At 47.7% G+C, this 14461-nt stretch overlaps 1 protein-coding gene across 1 annotated transcript; it reads left to right on the top strand.

The window, feature by feature from the left end:
* Positions 1 to 1025: 1025 nt before the first annotated feature.
* LOC128908906 (inverted formin-2-like) lies at positions 1026 to 12268 on the top strand. The gene is made up of 5 exons (XM_054199899.1): positions 1026 to 1436; positions 8778 to 9186; positions 10561 to 10676; positions 11249 to 11408; positions 12231 to 12268. Exons 2-5 carry the CDS (start codon positions 8793 to 8795, stop codon positions 12266 to 12268), a joined length of 708 nt encoding a protein of 235 aa, XP_054055874.1. The 5' UTR covers positions 1026 to 1436; positions 8778 to 8792.
* The last annotated feature ends 2193 nt before the right edge of the window (positions 12269 to 14461 follow it).

Raw genomic sequence — 14461 nt, forward strand, 5'->3', positions numbered from 1 at the left:
GAGCGCACGTAACGTAAAGTGAAACTTGTTTGCCGTTGTAAAACCCCTCATGAATTAATGTTTGCCTTGGATTGTGTAAACACGCTCTCAGAATGCTTCCTCCAGCAGGATGGGGAGCTGCGCAGAGTCATTTCCCTGGACATCAAATTGTCATGGTGAAACTGCCTTAATTAGAAAGCACGTGTCTTAAAGGCAAGCTGAATTTGGATGGAAGGGCAAACAGATGGGTGTATTTCTAATATTGGTGGAGCTGTGCTCATGTACACATGGGTTGAAATTCCCCACCAAGGCAGGGAAACTCTTGCCATGGGCTCCAACTTTTTATCTAGGGTGTTCAATTCAGGGTAGAGGCCTCACGGAGTAAGAAAAAAAAAAAACAGTATTTGATGTCTGACTGCTACCCTGAGCCAGGCAGGAGGCCTCTGCTAAAATGGGCCATGTTGAAATATTCACAATTTAATAATAACTGGCTTTCGGTTGACACCTCCCAAGAGGCTGAATGGATGCATTTTACAGCTGCGGCTCACAAGCTAGTTTCCACATGAGATCTCGACCAGAAAGTCACAGAGATGTTTTATGTTAAAAAGAGCTTTTAAAGTCTTTAGAGCCTGCTCAGCCCATAAAAGCCAGACTGGATCGAAGCTTAGCAGGACCTTAGGGGTGCCCTGGTGGGTTCCCGTCATTGAGCCCCTGCCCATGGGGACACTCCTGAGCCTCCAACCTTTGCTGGCCTGCCGTCTCCTAGCTGCTGATCCCAGGGTGAGCAGACTTGGGTCTGACAACCTCGTTATTTTAAGCTGTCCTGGCTCTCCGAGCATTTCAAAGACCCCTGAGATCTTGCCGTGTTCAAATCCCCAATGCCACAAAGCCAGAAAACCCCGCGTGGCTGATGCAAGGTGCAAGGGGCTGTCCCCACCATCTGCCACCCCCACACTCTCCATCCCACCCACCCCTGCCAGCCTTCTTCCTCTTTTTTTCTTTTCTTTATTGTTTTTTCTTTTTTTTTTTTTCCTTCCCTTCGCCAGATCATTTCCCTGCTTTGATCATTTCCGTGCTCTGAGTCACCCGATGCCAGGACCGCTTTCCCATGCTGGCGGATGGATGTGCGGTGCCCGTGGGGAAGTGTCACCCTCCCAGCAGCCAGCGCGGAGTGAATGAGAGGGGTCACAAATGACATGCAAATGCCTTCCCTGGAGGCTACAGAAAAGTCACTTCCTTGCACCTTTCTGAAGACTGGTATTTACATGCTATTAGACGCTGACATCCTGTTGAACTTTCTTAGAGGTGCGGTTCACAGACACGCTCGTTCAGGGATTTAGACTTTATTGACTGCAGGTCACTTGGCAGGGAAGGAGAAAATGAGCTGGCTGGGGAGCCGGTCGAGAAGGATCCTTCATGCGAGAGAGACAAGAGAATAATTTGGCTTCAGCTCCGAGGTAGGAATTCTTTCCTCTGTCCATTTTCCCTGTCCTCGTGGCATCCTGTGGAGGTGTTTAAAAAACAAACAAAACAGTAATAAAAGGGTTTTGGTCCTCATAATAACTGTTTGTGTGACAGCTTCCCGTTGAGCAGGAACTGGGAGAGTCTTAGAAAGTTACCACCACGCTGTTGGTGTTGCTGAGTAACAGTTTCTGCTTCTCACATGACCCCCAAATCATAATAATAAATTGCATCCCAAAATGCCAAATGATGCTGGAATCGCTACTGTGGGCTGGATGCCGGAGCAGGCGGGCGCTGGAGCTGGGAGTGGGGGAGCCTCCAGGCCAGCCTTATGTCCCATCAGGATTTTCGTGGGATCCAGACCTGAGTCCCATTCCTTTCTGGCTGGGGTCAGGACACCTCGTTCGCTTCTGTGGGTCTGCTAACGACAGCAGGGAGGAAGCCCCGGTGAGACCGGGGTGAAGCTTTTATAGCCCCATTTGTAGCTGGGAGCTGGCACCCTCTACCTGCATGGGGCAAGTGCTGGCTACCACCTGGCATCCCCCCAACCCAAAATCTGCCATGCCTCTGAAGGCCTGTGGCAGCCTGTGGGGATGCTGCAGGGCTCGTATCCACCCTGGAAAGCCTTTTAAATTGGTTTGGCGGACTTGGCGCCCAGAGAGATAGGGAAGGCTCACGCGTTGCTTCTGGCCAGGTCTCCCCAGTGGCAGTGGCCGTTTCTGAAGCAAAGGTCTGACAGCGGGACCAGCTTGATTTAAACCTGGCTTACTGGGTTAAGGTGCATTGATTATTGAGCATCTTCAGACAGCGTTACTGTTGTAACAAAGAGTGCTTTTAAACGCATTTAAAGCTAAGCTAGAGCAGCCTTTAAGTATAAATAAGGCTTTAGACGCCACTGAAGATCTTAACATAAACATCCTTGAGCATCTCACTTGAGCTTGATTTGTATGTGGTACCTGTAGCAGCCTGATGATTTATTTACTTGTTTATTTACCGGTGAGGAAGAAGGCACTGGTGATTATTTTTACCGGTGTAGTTAATCCTGGTGTAACCCCACCACAACCAATACATACTGAATGGACACATTTACAACTTGTGTAAGGCATCACTGGATATCATAACTTCTGTTTGCCCGGGAGAGGGAAGCTGTGCTGGCACACAGCATCCTAATAGTGGTGGATGGGACTGAATCAGGGCAACGTGGTTTTCCTTTCTTTGTAACAGAATAAGCTGGCATAATATTTATATCAGTAGGGGCATGGTCCTTTTTGTCTATGCACTGAAGTCCTTTTCTGGGAGTTTGCTGCCTCTGATACAGCTGAGGATCAAGAATAACTAGATCTGAAGGCAACTGAAGCTACTGGCTATGGCAGAAAAAGGATGAAGCAGCAGTTGATTTGCCTGCTGAGCCTGGGTCGCAGCTAATTCTGCTGTAATCTGTGAGGCAAAACATGCCTTGGTTTCCACACCTTGATTTCCCACTGTACCTGTACTCTCGGCTCCCCTGCGAGACTGAGTACGCCGCTGGTTCCTACCGATGCTAATGGGCCCACACCAAGAGGTCAGATTGGTTTCTGAAATAGAGATTTGTGGTCCCTCACCCCACCACCACTTCTTTTGGTGTGTGGGAGGATGATTTCGTTAGCCTGTATGTATGTGAGCTCTTCAGACGCTGCACGGGAAAATACAATAGTAGAAAAGAAAGCAAGAGGAGAGGAGGAACAAACCCATCATGCTCCTTGAAGTGTTTTTTGGAAAGCACAAAGCCAGAATGTTGTTTCTTTTTAGTGACTGAGTAGTCTGACGTTGCAAAATACAAAGGCTCGGCATATTCCCAGCGGCAGAGTGAAAACTGGAACTACCCAGAAGCAAAACCTATCATTAGCAGTCAGCCAGGCAGAACGGGCTCCTGAGTGCCAGGAACGGGCTCGGAAGGGAGGAGGAGCTGAGCGAAAAAGAGCTTTTATAAAAAAGATGGGCGGCGTGCCCCTGCAGCATTGCAGAGGGAAGCGGAGGGCTGCAAGGGCAGCACGTGGGGCCAAGGATGCGTTCAGGCTTCTTCAAAGGGCAGCAAGGAGCTGCTGTTCCCCCTCGCGCCCTTCCCCCCATCCTGCAGCATGGGCAGCGGGTCTGCTCCCAAAAAAATCAGGATGGTTTTGACCTGTAATTTTTCTTCCCTTTTGTTTTCACTCAATTATACTTAGCTGCCCTGAGAAATCCGTCTTTACGTGTCCTCCCAGGTCCTTGCTGTGATCCATGTCATCCTGGAGGCATGGAATAATTCAGACTGAAAGCTGTGCTGTGCAGCTCTGTTCTCCACAGCTTCATAGAGTGGAGAAAGTACTGACGTGCCCTGATTTATCTCCCACAGATGTCATCTCCCTAGGAGCTGACTTGAAGGACAGAGGGGCACAGAAAACTGAATCTGGGAAGCACCTGATTCAAAAAGAAAGGAGGAGGAAATTTTATGAACTGGGTTGGATGGGTGCAGGGAACATCACAGCTTTGGAAACCCAATGATCCAAAAAGTTAGCACCGTGAACCGCAATGTTGCTGTGGCTGGGTGCAAGAAAATGAGCATTTATGATTTCTTTATGCTTCCCAAGGGAATCTTTTCAAATTAAGAGTATTTTTACATTGATGCTTCTTTACCTGTCATAGAGTCATAGAATCTTCATGGTTGGAAAGGACCTTTGAGATCGAGTCCAACCATACACACACACACAAAAAAAAAAAAAAACCACCCCAAAAAAACCAAACCCTACAATCTCTGCCACTAGAGCATGCCCTGAAGTGCCAAATCTAGATGTTTCTTAAATAACTCTATGGATGGTGACTCAACCACCCCCCTGGGCAAGCTGTTCCAGTGCCTGACCACTCTTTCAGTAAAGTAATTCTTCCTAATATCTAATTCTAAACCTCCCCTGCCGCAGCTTCAGACCATTTCCTCTGGTCCTGTCATTATTCACGTGGGAGAAGAGGTCATTCCCCGTCAGGCCTAATCAACCTCTGAGGGTGAGAAGCAAGATGAGGAGAGGGCTGCATTTATCACAGTGCATGTTGTGGGCTGTGGGTGTCCCCACAGCAGCAAGCAGAGATGCACCATCAGGGGCAAGACAGGCTGAGAGAGTTGGGGTTGTTCAGCCTGGAGAAGAGAAGGCTCCGGGGAGACCTTATAGCCCCTTCCAGTACCTGAAGGGGGCCTTCAGGAGGGATGGGGAGGGGTTGTTTGCAAGGGCATGTAGCAATCGGACGAGGGGCAATGGTTTTAAACTAGAGCAGGGTAGGTTTAGATGAAGGCATTAGGAAGAAGTTCTTCGCAATGAGGGTGGTGAAACACTGGCCCAGGTTGCCCAGAGAGGTGGTGGAGGCCCCATCCCTGGAGATGTTCAAGGCCGGACTTGATGAAGTTCTGAGCAACCTGATCTAGTTAAAGATGTCCCTGCTTACTGCAGGGCAGCTGAACTAGATGGCCTTTAAAGGTCCCTTCCAACCCAACACATCCTATGATTCTATGATGTGCCCTAGGGAGCAGCACTCAGCACCGATGCTGAGCACATCACTGGCGAGGGCAGACCATGGGTGCTGCAGGCATGGTGGGGCACAGAGGCTGGGGACATCGCTTCCACCATCACATGCTCTTCTATGGCCTGGGCAGCAAAAAGCAAAGCCCCCATGCCCTTCCGCTGGTGGGAGGTGAGGTGTATTCAGCCTTTTAAGTCTGAAGCGCCTTGTCTGTTTTTGTCAGGGGACTTTCCTTCCCTCAGCCTCTCTGAGACGGCCAGATAGAAGCGTTCCATTTTAATCCCTTATCTCTCTCTGCTGAGATCATTTACCTGCTAATAAGCTCCTGTGGTCAGAGATAAAAGGCGAAACTACCAGCCCTTTAAGGATGTATCCGAGTGGCTTCGCAACACTGTGCTTCATGGAAAATATGGAAGGATGTTGCATCCATAATATGTCGCTCATATCTGTGTTTGTAAACAGATTTATCACACCATCTGCAGAATCGTGCTGCGGTCTCCTCCATATTTATTTCCTTTCCGTTTATATAGTACAGCTCCTATTTACTTTATTCCCTTTTTACGATTAGATACATTAGCTGTCTTTTTTCTTCCCCACAAAAAGAGTGCAGTCTCTGTGGGAGAGAATATTTAATCAATGCAATTTGTTCAGCTTAGTGCATAAAAACACAAGCCAGTGCTGTTTAGAGAGGTACCTGCCTGGGTTTGTTTCTCATCTCTTCACATCTGTGCGGAGCAGGTGGGGAGGAAAGCGTAATTCTGAACAAATCCACCGGTAAACAGGATGCTCTGTCGGTATTTCCTCTCTCCTCTTGCACTGGTTAAGCTTAGTTTTCAGAAAGTGGCTAAGCCTGAGGTCAATAACGCTATTGTAATCTCTCTGATTTTCTGTAGCTGATACGATACGTAATGAAGTATTTGTACAACTAGGAGCAAAAAGCCAGCCCGCTCTGTTATCTGGTTCGATAAGAAACGTTTAGTCATATGCTAATAAAAGAAGTGATTTGCCAAGTATAAAAAGGTGGCACGCTGAGAGAGAGGGAGCTTGCAGTTGGCAGCCACTTCTGTAGCCCCTCGGCTGAACGGCACAAGCCGCCGGCACAGCTCCGGGCAGGGCAGAGCCCAGCTGTGAGCCGAGAGGACCACCCACCTCCGACAGCCTTTCTCACCTGGTGGGACCACAACGCTCTTCTGCGCACACATAGGGCCCAAAACCAGATTCTCTTCTTGGTGCACACTTTCACTTTGGGAGAGGAAAGAGCCTGAGTTACCAGCAGAGCCAAAAGGAGGGACGAGGCCCACCCAGTGAGCCAGGGCTTGGCACCACCGCCAGCCCTTGGGTTGGCAATGCCCATCCCCTGGGCAGAAGTAAAAAATCCAGGACAGTCGATTCCCAGTTCCCCAGATCAGCAGGAGACTGAGTGATCTTGGGCCTTCGGGGAAACCACTGGAGAACGGGGCTGGGCAGGATGAGCTGTGCTCCACCTTGGTCGGATGGTCCTCATCACTGCCCGGCGCTGAAGGTCTTCACCCACAGGCACTGGAAGAGGACCACCTTGGCTCGATGCACAGCACGGGGCAGGATCTGGCTGCAGCTCCTTGGGAGCGCCTCTGCAGCCCCGTGACTGTAAATTGGCTGTGTCGAGAGGTGCGGGATGTTGCCCCATCACCAGGGCTGTGGCCCTGAGGCAGGGCACTTTTGCTTCTCTGCCTCTGGGGAGGGAGGATTTCTCTTCTTCTTCACATTGAGCCTAACCCGGATTCCTGGGCTTGGTTGCAGAGGAGCGACTGGGGGTGACTAACTCCAACAAGAATTTTACCAAGAGTGAGTAAGGGCTCTGGGCCGCAGACAGTGATGACAAATCTTAGAAACTCAAGCCCATGTTTTGGCAGGAGGGTTTGTTGTTTGGGTTTGGGTTTTTTTTTTTATAGGGTCCTTTTTATTACTTTTCAGCTGTACAGTGTGTTCTCAGATGGTATATTTCCAACTTCATGTTCTTCGATCGTGCCCATCATTTTTTTCAGATAACAAAACAGGGAACAACTGGGCACTTGGCCAGCTCTTTAGCCTTTGAAGCAAAGGGAAGCTCTGCAAGAGGGTTTCACCAGAGCTCTCTAAAAGTATTTTCTGTGACCGTATCCCGCTAACTCCACCACCCGTCTGACCCGTACTCAGCACAGCCTTCGCTGCTGAGAGCCGTGAGGGGAGTGCCCCTGCCAGAGAGTCCCACCATCACCTTGCCCCAGGGGAATTGTTCGAGCTCTCTCAAATATCCCATCCCACCGCACTTCCCGTCTTTCCAAGAGGCATGTTTAGGCCTATAATATCATGCCCCAAATGCCTAAGGCAAATTACTGAGCGGACTTTTTGGCTGTGTGTTCCCCAAGGTGTGACTTTCAGGTAAAGAAGCAGCCAGTAGCACGGGCCACGGGGCTGAGCTGCGCCGAAGCAGCTGGGACCTTTCTCAACAGTGCAGTCCCCAGGAAAAATCACAAGGCAGGCTTTAAAATAACGAGATTATTTCTAACGGTTGTAAATGGTCCATTCTTTACCTTGGCTTCCTGGCAAATAAAACCTTTCAGAGATCTTTCAGTTCCGATTTTTCGAGCTTTTTCCCTACACGCTGCAGGGCTAGAAGGCCTTGTGCTGGTAAGGGAAAGCGAGATTGTCCTATAATCCCTTCAGTCCTTCAAGTGCTGGGTTTTGGGGACCAGCTGTCCCCCGGGCTTTTTTGAGCTCCATGTGGGCTCACCAGCCCAGGGAAGCAGAGCTCTTGGTGGCACGGCAGGGAGGGGAGGTAGCGTTGGCGGCTGGCTTTGGTTCCAGCAGGTTTATCCCCTTTCTGTGGGACAAACTGTCCTGTCTGGGAGCAATTCAGCTGTAAAACGATTGCATTCAGCCTTGAAAAGGACTTGCATTGTATAATTTGATCGCTGCACATCTGAAAAATAAGGATCCTGCCTAAAAACATAAGATTTGGCACCAAGGGTTAATGAGACTTGGCTTTGCTATTTCTCTGTGCTGGATCAGCCCCTCGCCCTCCTTGCTGTTACCGGCACGGCTGAGACAGGCCATGTCCTCCAGGGAGACGGGCCTTGAGGAGACGCCTCCCATCTCCGAAAAGATGCAGTTTTTATAGTTTCATAGTTTTATGTTTTCATAGTCTCCCACTGCTGTCCCCTGACTTGCAACCTGTTGGGCTCTCACATTATCACAGGCGAGCACCACATTTTGCAAACGTATTTGCTGTTACAGCAGACAGGAAGAGATTAAGTGAGCACTATAAAACTAACCTCCGCATCAGTCAAAAGAAACAGAAGCAAAAAATAACAGGGTAATCGGATGCTCTTGTGAGCAGGATATGCTCAAAATGACTTCTCCATCCCATTACAAATGCTTAGAAACTGCACAGCCTCTCCAGCACAGTGAGGTTTTAAAGTGATTTAATGGGAAGAAAGAGTTCAGAGCTGATAATGCCGCTTCCAACCTTATCCTTTCACTGCATGAAAATAGCGGCTATTGACTGGTGTAATTTGGCTACTTTTAAAGCTGTATTTGCTGGCTTAGATGTGTTAAGAGTCTCTCTACAGAGTTTTAAGGGCCTGAATGTAATGTGTGTGGTTAAGGAGGGGATATATTGAGTTTCTGCAACAGAGGACTGGTCCAGTGTGTGCCCTACGTGCTGGAGACCTGGGACCTGCTGCAGTTGAGCTTTACATCCCAATCACTAGGAGAAAAACCAGGTCTGCCGGAGGGTTGTTTGTCAGTCCAAACAAATTTCTTACTTTGTCTTTTTTTGTTTTTTCTTTCAGGACAAACTGTTCACGATGTCAATCAAAAAGGAAGGTGCCCACAAGAAGTGGGCTGCCCTGAAGGAGAAACTTGGACCCCAGGAGACTGACCAGTCAGAGGCCAACCTGGAAAATGCAGAGCCGGAGCTATGCATCCGTCTCCTGCAAATGCCATCAGTAGTGAACTACTCTGGGCTGAAGAAGCGGCTGGAGAACAGCGATGATGCATGGATGGTCCAATTCCTGGAGCTGTGTGGGCTGGACCTCCTCCTGGAGGCCCTGGACAGGTTGTCTGGGCGAGGAGTGGCCAGGATTTCTGATGCCTTGCTTCAGCTCACCTGCATTAACTGTGTGCGAGCCGTCATGAACTCCCACAAAGGCATTGAATACATTGTGAGCAACGAGGGCTACGTCAGAAAACTCTTCCAAGGTGAGAAGACATCTTCCTGTTTCACCCATCGCATGCGGCATGCAGCATAGGGTGGACTTTTCTATTGCTTATCCTCCTGCCCTGCACCAGGCTTCTTGCAAGTTGTTGATTGCAACGCGTTAATGAAAGAGATTGTTTTCTTCTTTAAAATGGTATTGCTTGGAAGTGGCATTGCCTTTGCCACTCAATGCTATTTAGATGGGCTCGTTTCCACACAAATGTCTCCATGGTTCACGGAGAAAGCAGGGATAAACCCACCCTCAGCCGTACACGGGCATGAGAAGTCCTCGACCCTTCTGTTGTCAGCAGACATTTGCTGTTTAGTCTTTGTGAGACCCGAGGGCAGAGGGAGAGGAATTGAAAGGGCTTGCAGGCTTGTACCCTGTAAAGCGGAAGGAGGGTGGCACAGTTTAGACTCAGGAGAGCCTGTTCTCTGTGCTGCTCAGTCTGTTCCTTCTAGAAGATGGTAGCTAATACCACTCATTTTCTCCTGCCCTTCACTTGGGTCGTCGTTAGGTATGAAACTCGTCAGGGCATCTCCTAGGACTTATTGTACAGCGCTTAATGATGGTGGTGCTGGGAGGATAACTCCTGTGCTGCTCCACAGAGCTGAGATCACAGCTGTGCCCAGAAGCCTTTATTGGTAGCTCTTTAAAATGCATTTAGTCTGAAAGCTATCTTGCTCCCCTCTTCAGTTTTGAAGTCCTCTTCCTTCCTCTCCACCCTGCGTTTTCTTAATTAGTGCGAAATACAGAGCTGGCGTTTTTTGTGCTGTGAAAAACAGGGGGCACCCTGGGCTTTCCAGCAGTTGAGCTTCTTTGTGCACTAATAAAGGAAAAATAAGATAGTCTATTCCATTCCCTCTCAGCTCCCAGAGCTCACAGAGAAAGAGTAGTGGAAAAAAGGAATACACAAGGACTGGTTAGAACAATTGTCCTACTTGATATGCATATTGTGTGTTTCTGCACTAAAAATAAGACTCATTAATTGAGGAAAATGGTTCATCTGCTGTTCTAGAAAATACCCATATGTGAAAATGGGAAATAAAATGTGTGATTGTGAGTGCTGAGATCTTGGCTGCTGTTGCAGCATGCCAGTGGTACATGGAAGAGATGAACAACTACAAGCAGCACCAAAAAGCCAATGGGGTACCTGTAGTATTTACCGTTCCCACTAGAAGTTACTATCACATAATGCTATCGGGATGGGATATTTATACATTGGGATATTTCTCTTCCCATCTTCCAGGTAGTGGCTCCACTTCTTCAGTCTTTTTTCTACCACTGGTCATAAGCCATGTAGTGGAAGATGTTGAGGTTCAGAACATTAATGTCATTATAAATTCTTTATTGTTTTGTTTTGTTTTTCTTCCAGCACTTGACACAACTAATGTCATGGTCAAAAAGCAAGTCTTTGAGCTCCTGGCTGCACTGTGCATTTACTCATCAGATGGCCACGCTTTGGCTTTGGATGCTCTGGACCATTACAAGGCAAGTGTTGGGCTGCAGCAGGAGGTACAGCTCTGCTCTGATCCATGCAGGTAGATCTGTGTATCACAGAAAAGGGCTGGGAATGAAGGTCATTTTGCATCATTTTGTTAAGAGAGGCAGGAATATATAAGGTGAAAACTGTAGGAAATTTGGCCTGGTCAGCGTAAGTCCACGGTGCTGCTCTGTGACTTGCCTGGACAGATGACTGCTCACCACAAGGTTCTTTCTGGCAGGAAAAGCACTACCAGGTGAGCAAAATAGGTAGTGCCACATCCATGGGTTTCACTGGCCACAAGCTCAGGTAGGTGCATCAGTTATCAGAAAGCATAAAGGGATCCAGGAGGAGTTTCACTGACTTTGCAGACCAGGCCCTGCTCCATGATGGAGGAGCGCTGCTTTTACCTGCATCATCTTTAAGGTCCCTTCCAACCCGAACCATTTTATGATCTTCCTGTCTTGTGCACAGTGGGATAAACTGACTTTTAAGATGCTAATTCCATCTGAGAAGCTGCATCAAAGTGGTAGACGTTTCTGATCTGTCTGAACAGAAAAATCATTTGTGTTATTAACAGAGTGTGAAGAACCAGCAGTATCGATTCAGCGTCATAATGAATGAGCTCTCCAATACAGATAATGTGCCATACATGGTGACACTGCTGAGTGCTATCAATGCCATCATACTGGGGAAAGAAGAGCTAAGAACAAGGACACAGATCAGGAATGAGTTCATAGGTAAGGATGCTTGTTGCACCTAACTTTCTCTGAAGAAAATCAGTTGCCAAGCACAGGGCAGTTTTATTTTCAGATGTATCCATAAGTTGACTAAAGAGGGATGGGGAGCAAAACTGCAAAAATATTAAAGGCAGAGTCCTTTTTTTTTTTGTCTCTGTTCTCTTCAACAACCTTTCTTTAACCAGATTTATTTAACTTTGCTGCTTTTGCATAGCTTTGATCTTTTCTGACATCTAAGCAGCACTGTATCCCTTGAGCTTCTTCAATACGTTTCTATAACCAGCCATCTTCTGTGGCCACATTTCTATATTTTAAAACTCCTTATAAGAAGAGATAAGGTCTGTTCACCTTATGTCTACTCATCTGATCCATAAAAGCTGCCCTGGAATTCATAAATGCTTTCCAACTACTTGAATACTGGGATCCTAGGTACCATTGTTAGTGTTCACCTCACCTAAGGTGAGGTGGTGAGCCTGGGCTCCATTTCCTTCTGTGGAGAGCAAGGGACATCTGATCACACCGTTCATCTGACTGATTTCAGATGCCTAGTTCGGACTGAGGTGAATCATGGCCCAGAAATGCCTCTGTCCCTCAGTACCTCCAGGCAGATGCTGCAGTGGTTCACACAGCTGCAGACGGGTCCCGTGGGTCTCCTCATCTACCAGAGGACCCTGCCCACTTTGACAGAGCCATCTGAATATATTTTGAGTTGTTCTCTCTGCAAAGTGTTTAGGAGCATAACTTTATATAAAGATCATAATAGATCAGTTCAAGTAGGTCATAATGCAAATATATCATATATCCATTTTTTTGTTCTCCCAGGGCTTCAGCTGTTGGATGTTTTAGACAAGCTAAGGTAAGGATCACTGTCTCAATTTTCTTTTATAAAGGAGATTCACAGTAACATAGCTGTGGAAACTTAATACTTACCAGCCTTCAGTTGTGTGAAGTGTACCTGGGTGAAGTGGACCGTGCTTGTGTGCACCCCTTACACAGGAATCAGAGGCATTAGGCCAGCTTTAAGATGCTCTCGCCAGCCAGTGTCATGGGGACAGCTTTTGGCACAGAGGGCATTGACAGAGGCTCTGGGCACAGATGGAGCGAGGCTCAGTGACACCCTTGTTGAGGCTGCATTTCAGACTGAACCTGAAGTGCTGCTGTGGGCTCACTGAGCAGCTTGCTGTATCCAAACCCCTTCACTGGTGGTGTTGGTCCCAGCTAAGACACTTTACTAATGCATATCTGGACATAACCTGTCTTCTCAGTTTCTTAATTTAAAAATGATGTTCTGCCAGAAACACTCAAGATAAATTCTAGAATGCATTATATGTGAGTTGCAGTTTTATCCTTGTAACTGGAATTGCTCCATTCAACCCCATAAAAATTAAGGAAGAGACAGTCTTTCAGTACTGACAACTAGCAAGGGTAGAGTTCCTGCACTGTGTGGTCTCTCGAGTGCTGAAATAGTTGGCTTTAGAGTGTTTGGGGTCTTTTTAATCCAATTTTGAGTAACAGAGAAGGAAGTTTTTCAAACAGAAACATCACTGGAATATTTTCAATTTGTCTTGACTTTAAAAAAAAAAAAAAGAAGAAGGTGGCCCAGTTTCAAAAAGGTGGGAATGGCACTCTGTTGTTACAGCTCCAAGGAGAAGTCCATACAAAGCATATACTTGGACCAGGTTATGCCATGAAAAGTCCCATTCATTTGTATGTATGTGTCGACTGTAGAATGAAGTACATTCAGTACAAGAAAGGATGCGCTGATGGCATTTCATCCTTTATAAATAAGGTAGAGTTGGGTACTTTCAATACTGACTGGCTGAGTCTGAGAGGGAAAGAGATAAAAGCCATTTAAACAAAAGCAATAATCTGAAAATCAGTGAAGGGCTCTCCAGTGAAAATGAATGCTGTAATATTGCAGAGACATAGAGGAGGAGGATCTTCTTATCCAGTGTGATACATTTGAGGAGTTCAAGATAGAAGATGATGAGGAATTGTTAAAGATATGTGATGGAATAAACATGAATGATCATCATGAGGTCTTTTCATCTCTCTTCAATAAAGTAAGTAGGCCCTCACATGGGGCGCCAAGTCATGCAATGGCAAAGTTAACACACTTTACTTGGAATCAGCCTTGCCGTGATGGAAAGCTTCCCTGTCTTCCAGGTGAGCCGCTCTCCGGTCTCCATCCAGCTGTTGTCCATCCTCCAGAGCCTGCTGCACTTGGAACCATCTCATCAGTCCAGCCTCCTGCTGTGGGAGTCCTTGGATGCGGTAGTGAACAGAGCCCTTTTGCTCGCAAATGACAGTAAGAATGACATATATATCCAGCCTTGCACTCTCCTCTTGTTTTCCCCCATCCTACTCACTGCCACAAAAGTCCTTCCCAAATGCGCAGGAAATAGTCTGTGGGACTTGCTAAAAGCTGAACAGAAGCTGGGACAAAGCTACACCTCCTGCGTAGGGTCAAGTCTTGATGCGAAGCCCCAGCCATGCAGATACCAGGGAGAGCTGGTCACATTTAGCTGTGGGCTCGGGATTCATGGTTGTGCCTGGATGGTTAAGCCCTGAGCTTTGCGTTGTGGGAGTCAGTGGAAGTCTGTCCTTGTTGGCATTCTGCTGCTGGTGCTGACTAGTCTTGGTGGCAGGCATGCTCAAAACAGTGGTTTTGGACCAGGACCATGGGAAGGAAATTGCCTGGAAGCTAGAAGTGCAGGTGTGTGGGCTCTGTGGCTCCAGATCTGCTGCTTGGCAAGGGTTGAATAGCATAAACCAACCTTTGGGCCCCATCCCCTTCTCTGACCCCGACTCGTTTCTCTAGTCCAAGGAAACACAGTTGAAGAAGTCATTGAGAGGCTGCTATCTATCAAGAAACATCCAAACAAGCAAAAGCGAGCTGAAAACCGGCTGTCCGGGAGTGCGAATGAAGGCGTGCAGGCTGAGCGAGAACCATGTGCACGTGCAGCTCGGAGCCCAGCGGGATCATCAAACCCCTCCAACACACCAGCACCTCCCTCAGGGCCACCCGCCAATGAAAAGAAGATCTCATCCTC

The sequence above is a fragment of the Rissa tridactyla genome, chromosome 4 (assembly GCF_028500815.1).
Source record: "Rissa tridactyla isolate bRisTri1 chromosome 4, bRisTri1.patW.cur.20221130, whole genome shotgun sequence".
Classification (NCBI taxonomy): Eukaryota; Metazoa; Chordata; class Aves; order Charadriiformes; family Laridae; genus Rissa; species Rissa tridactyla.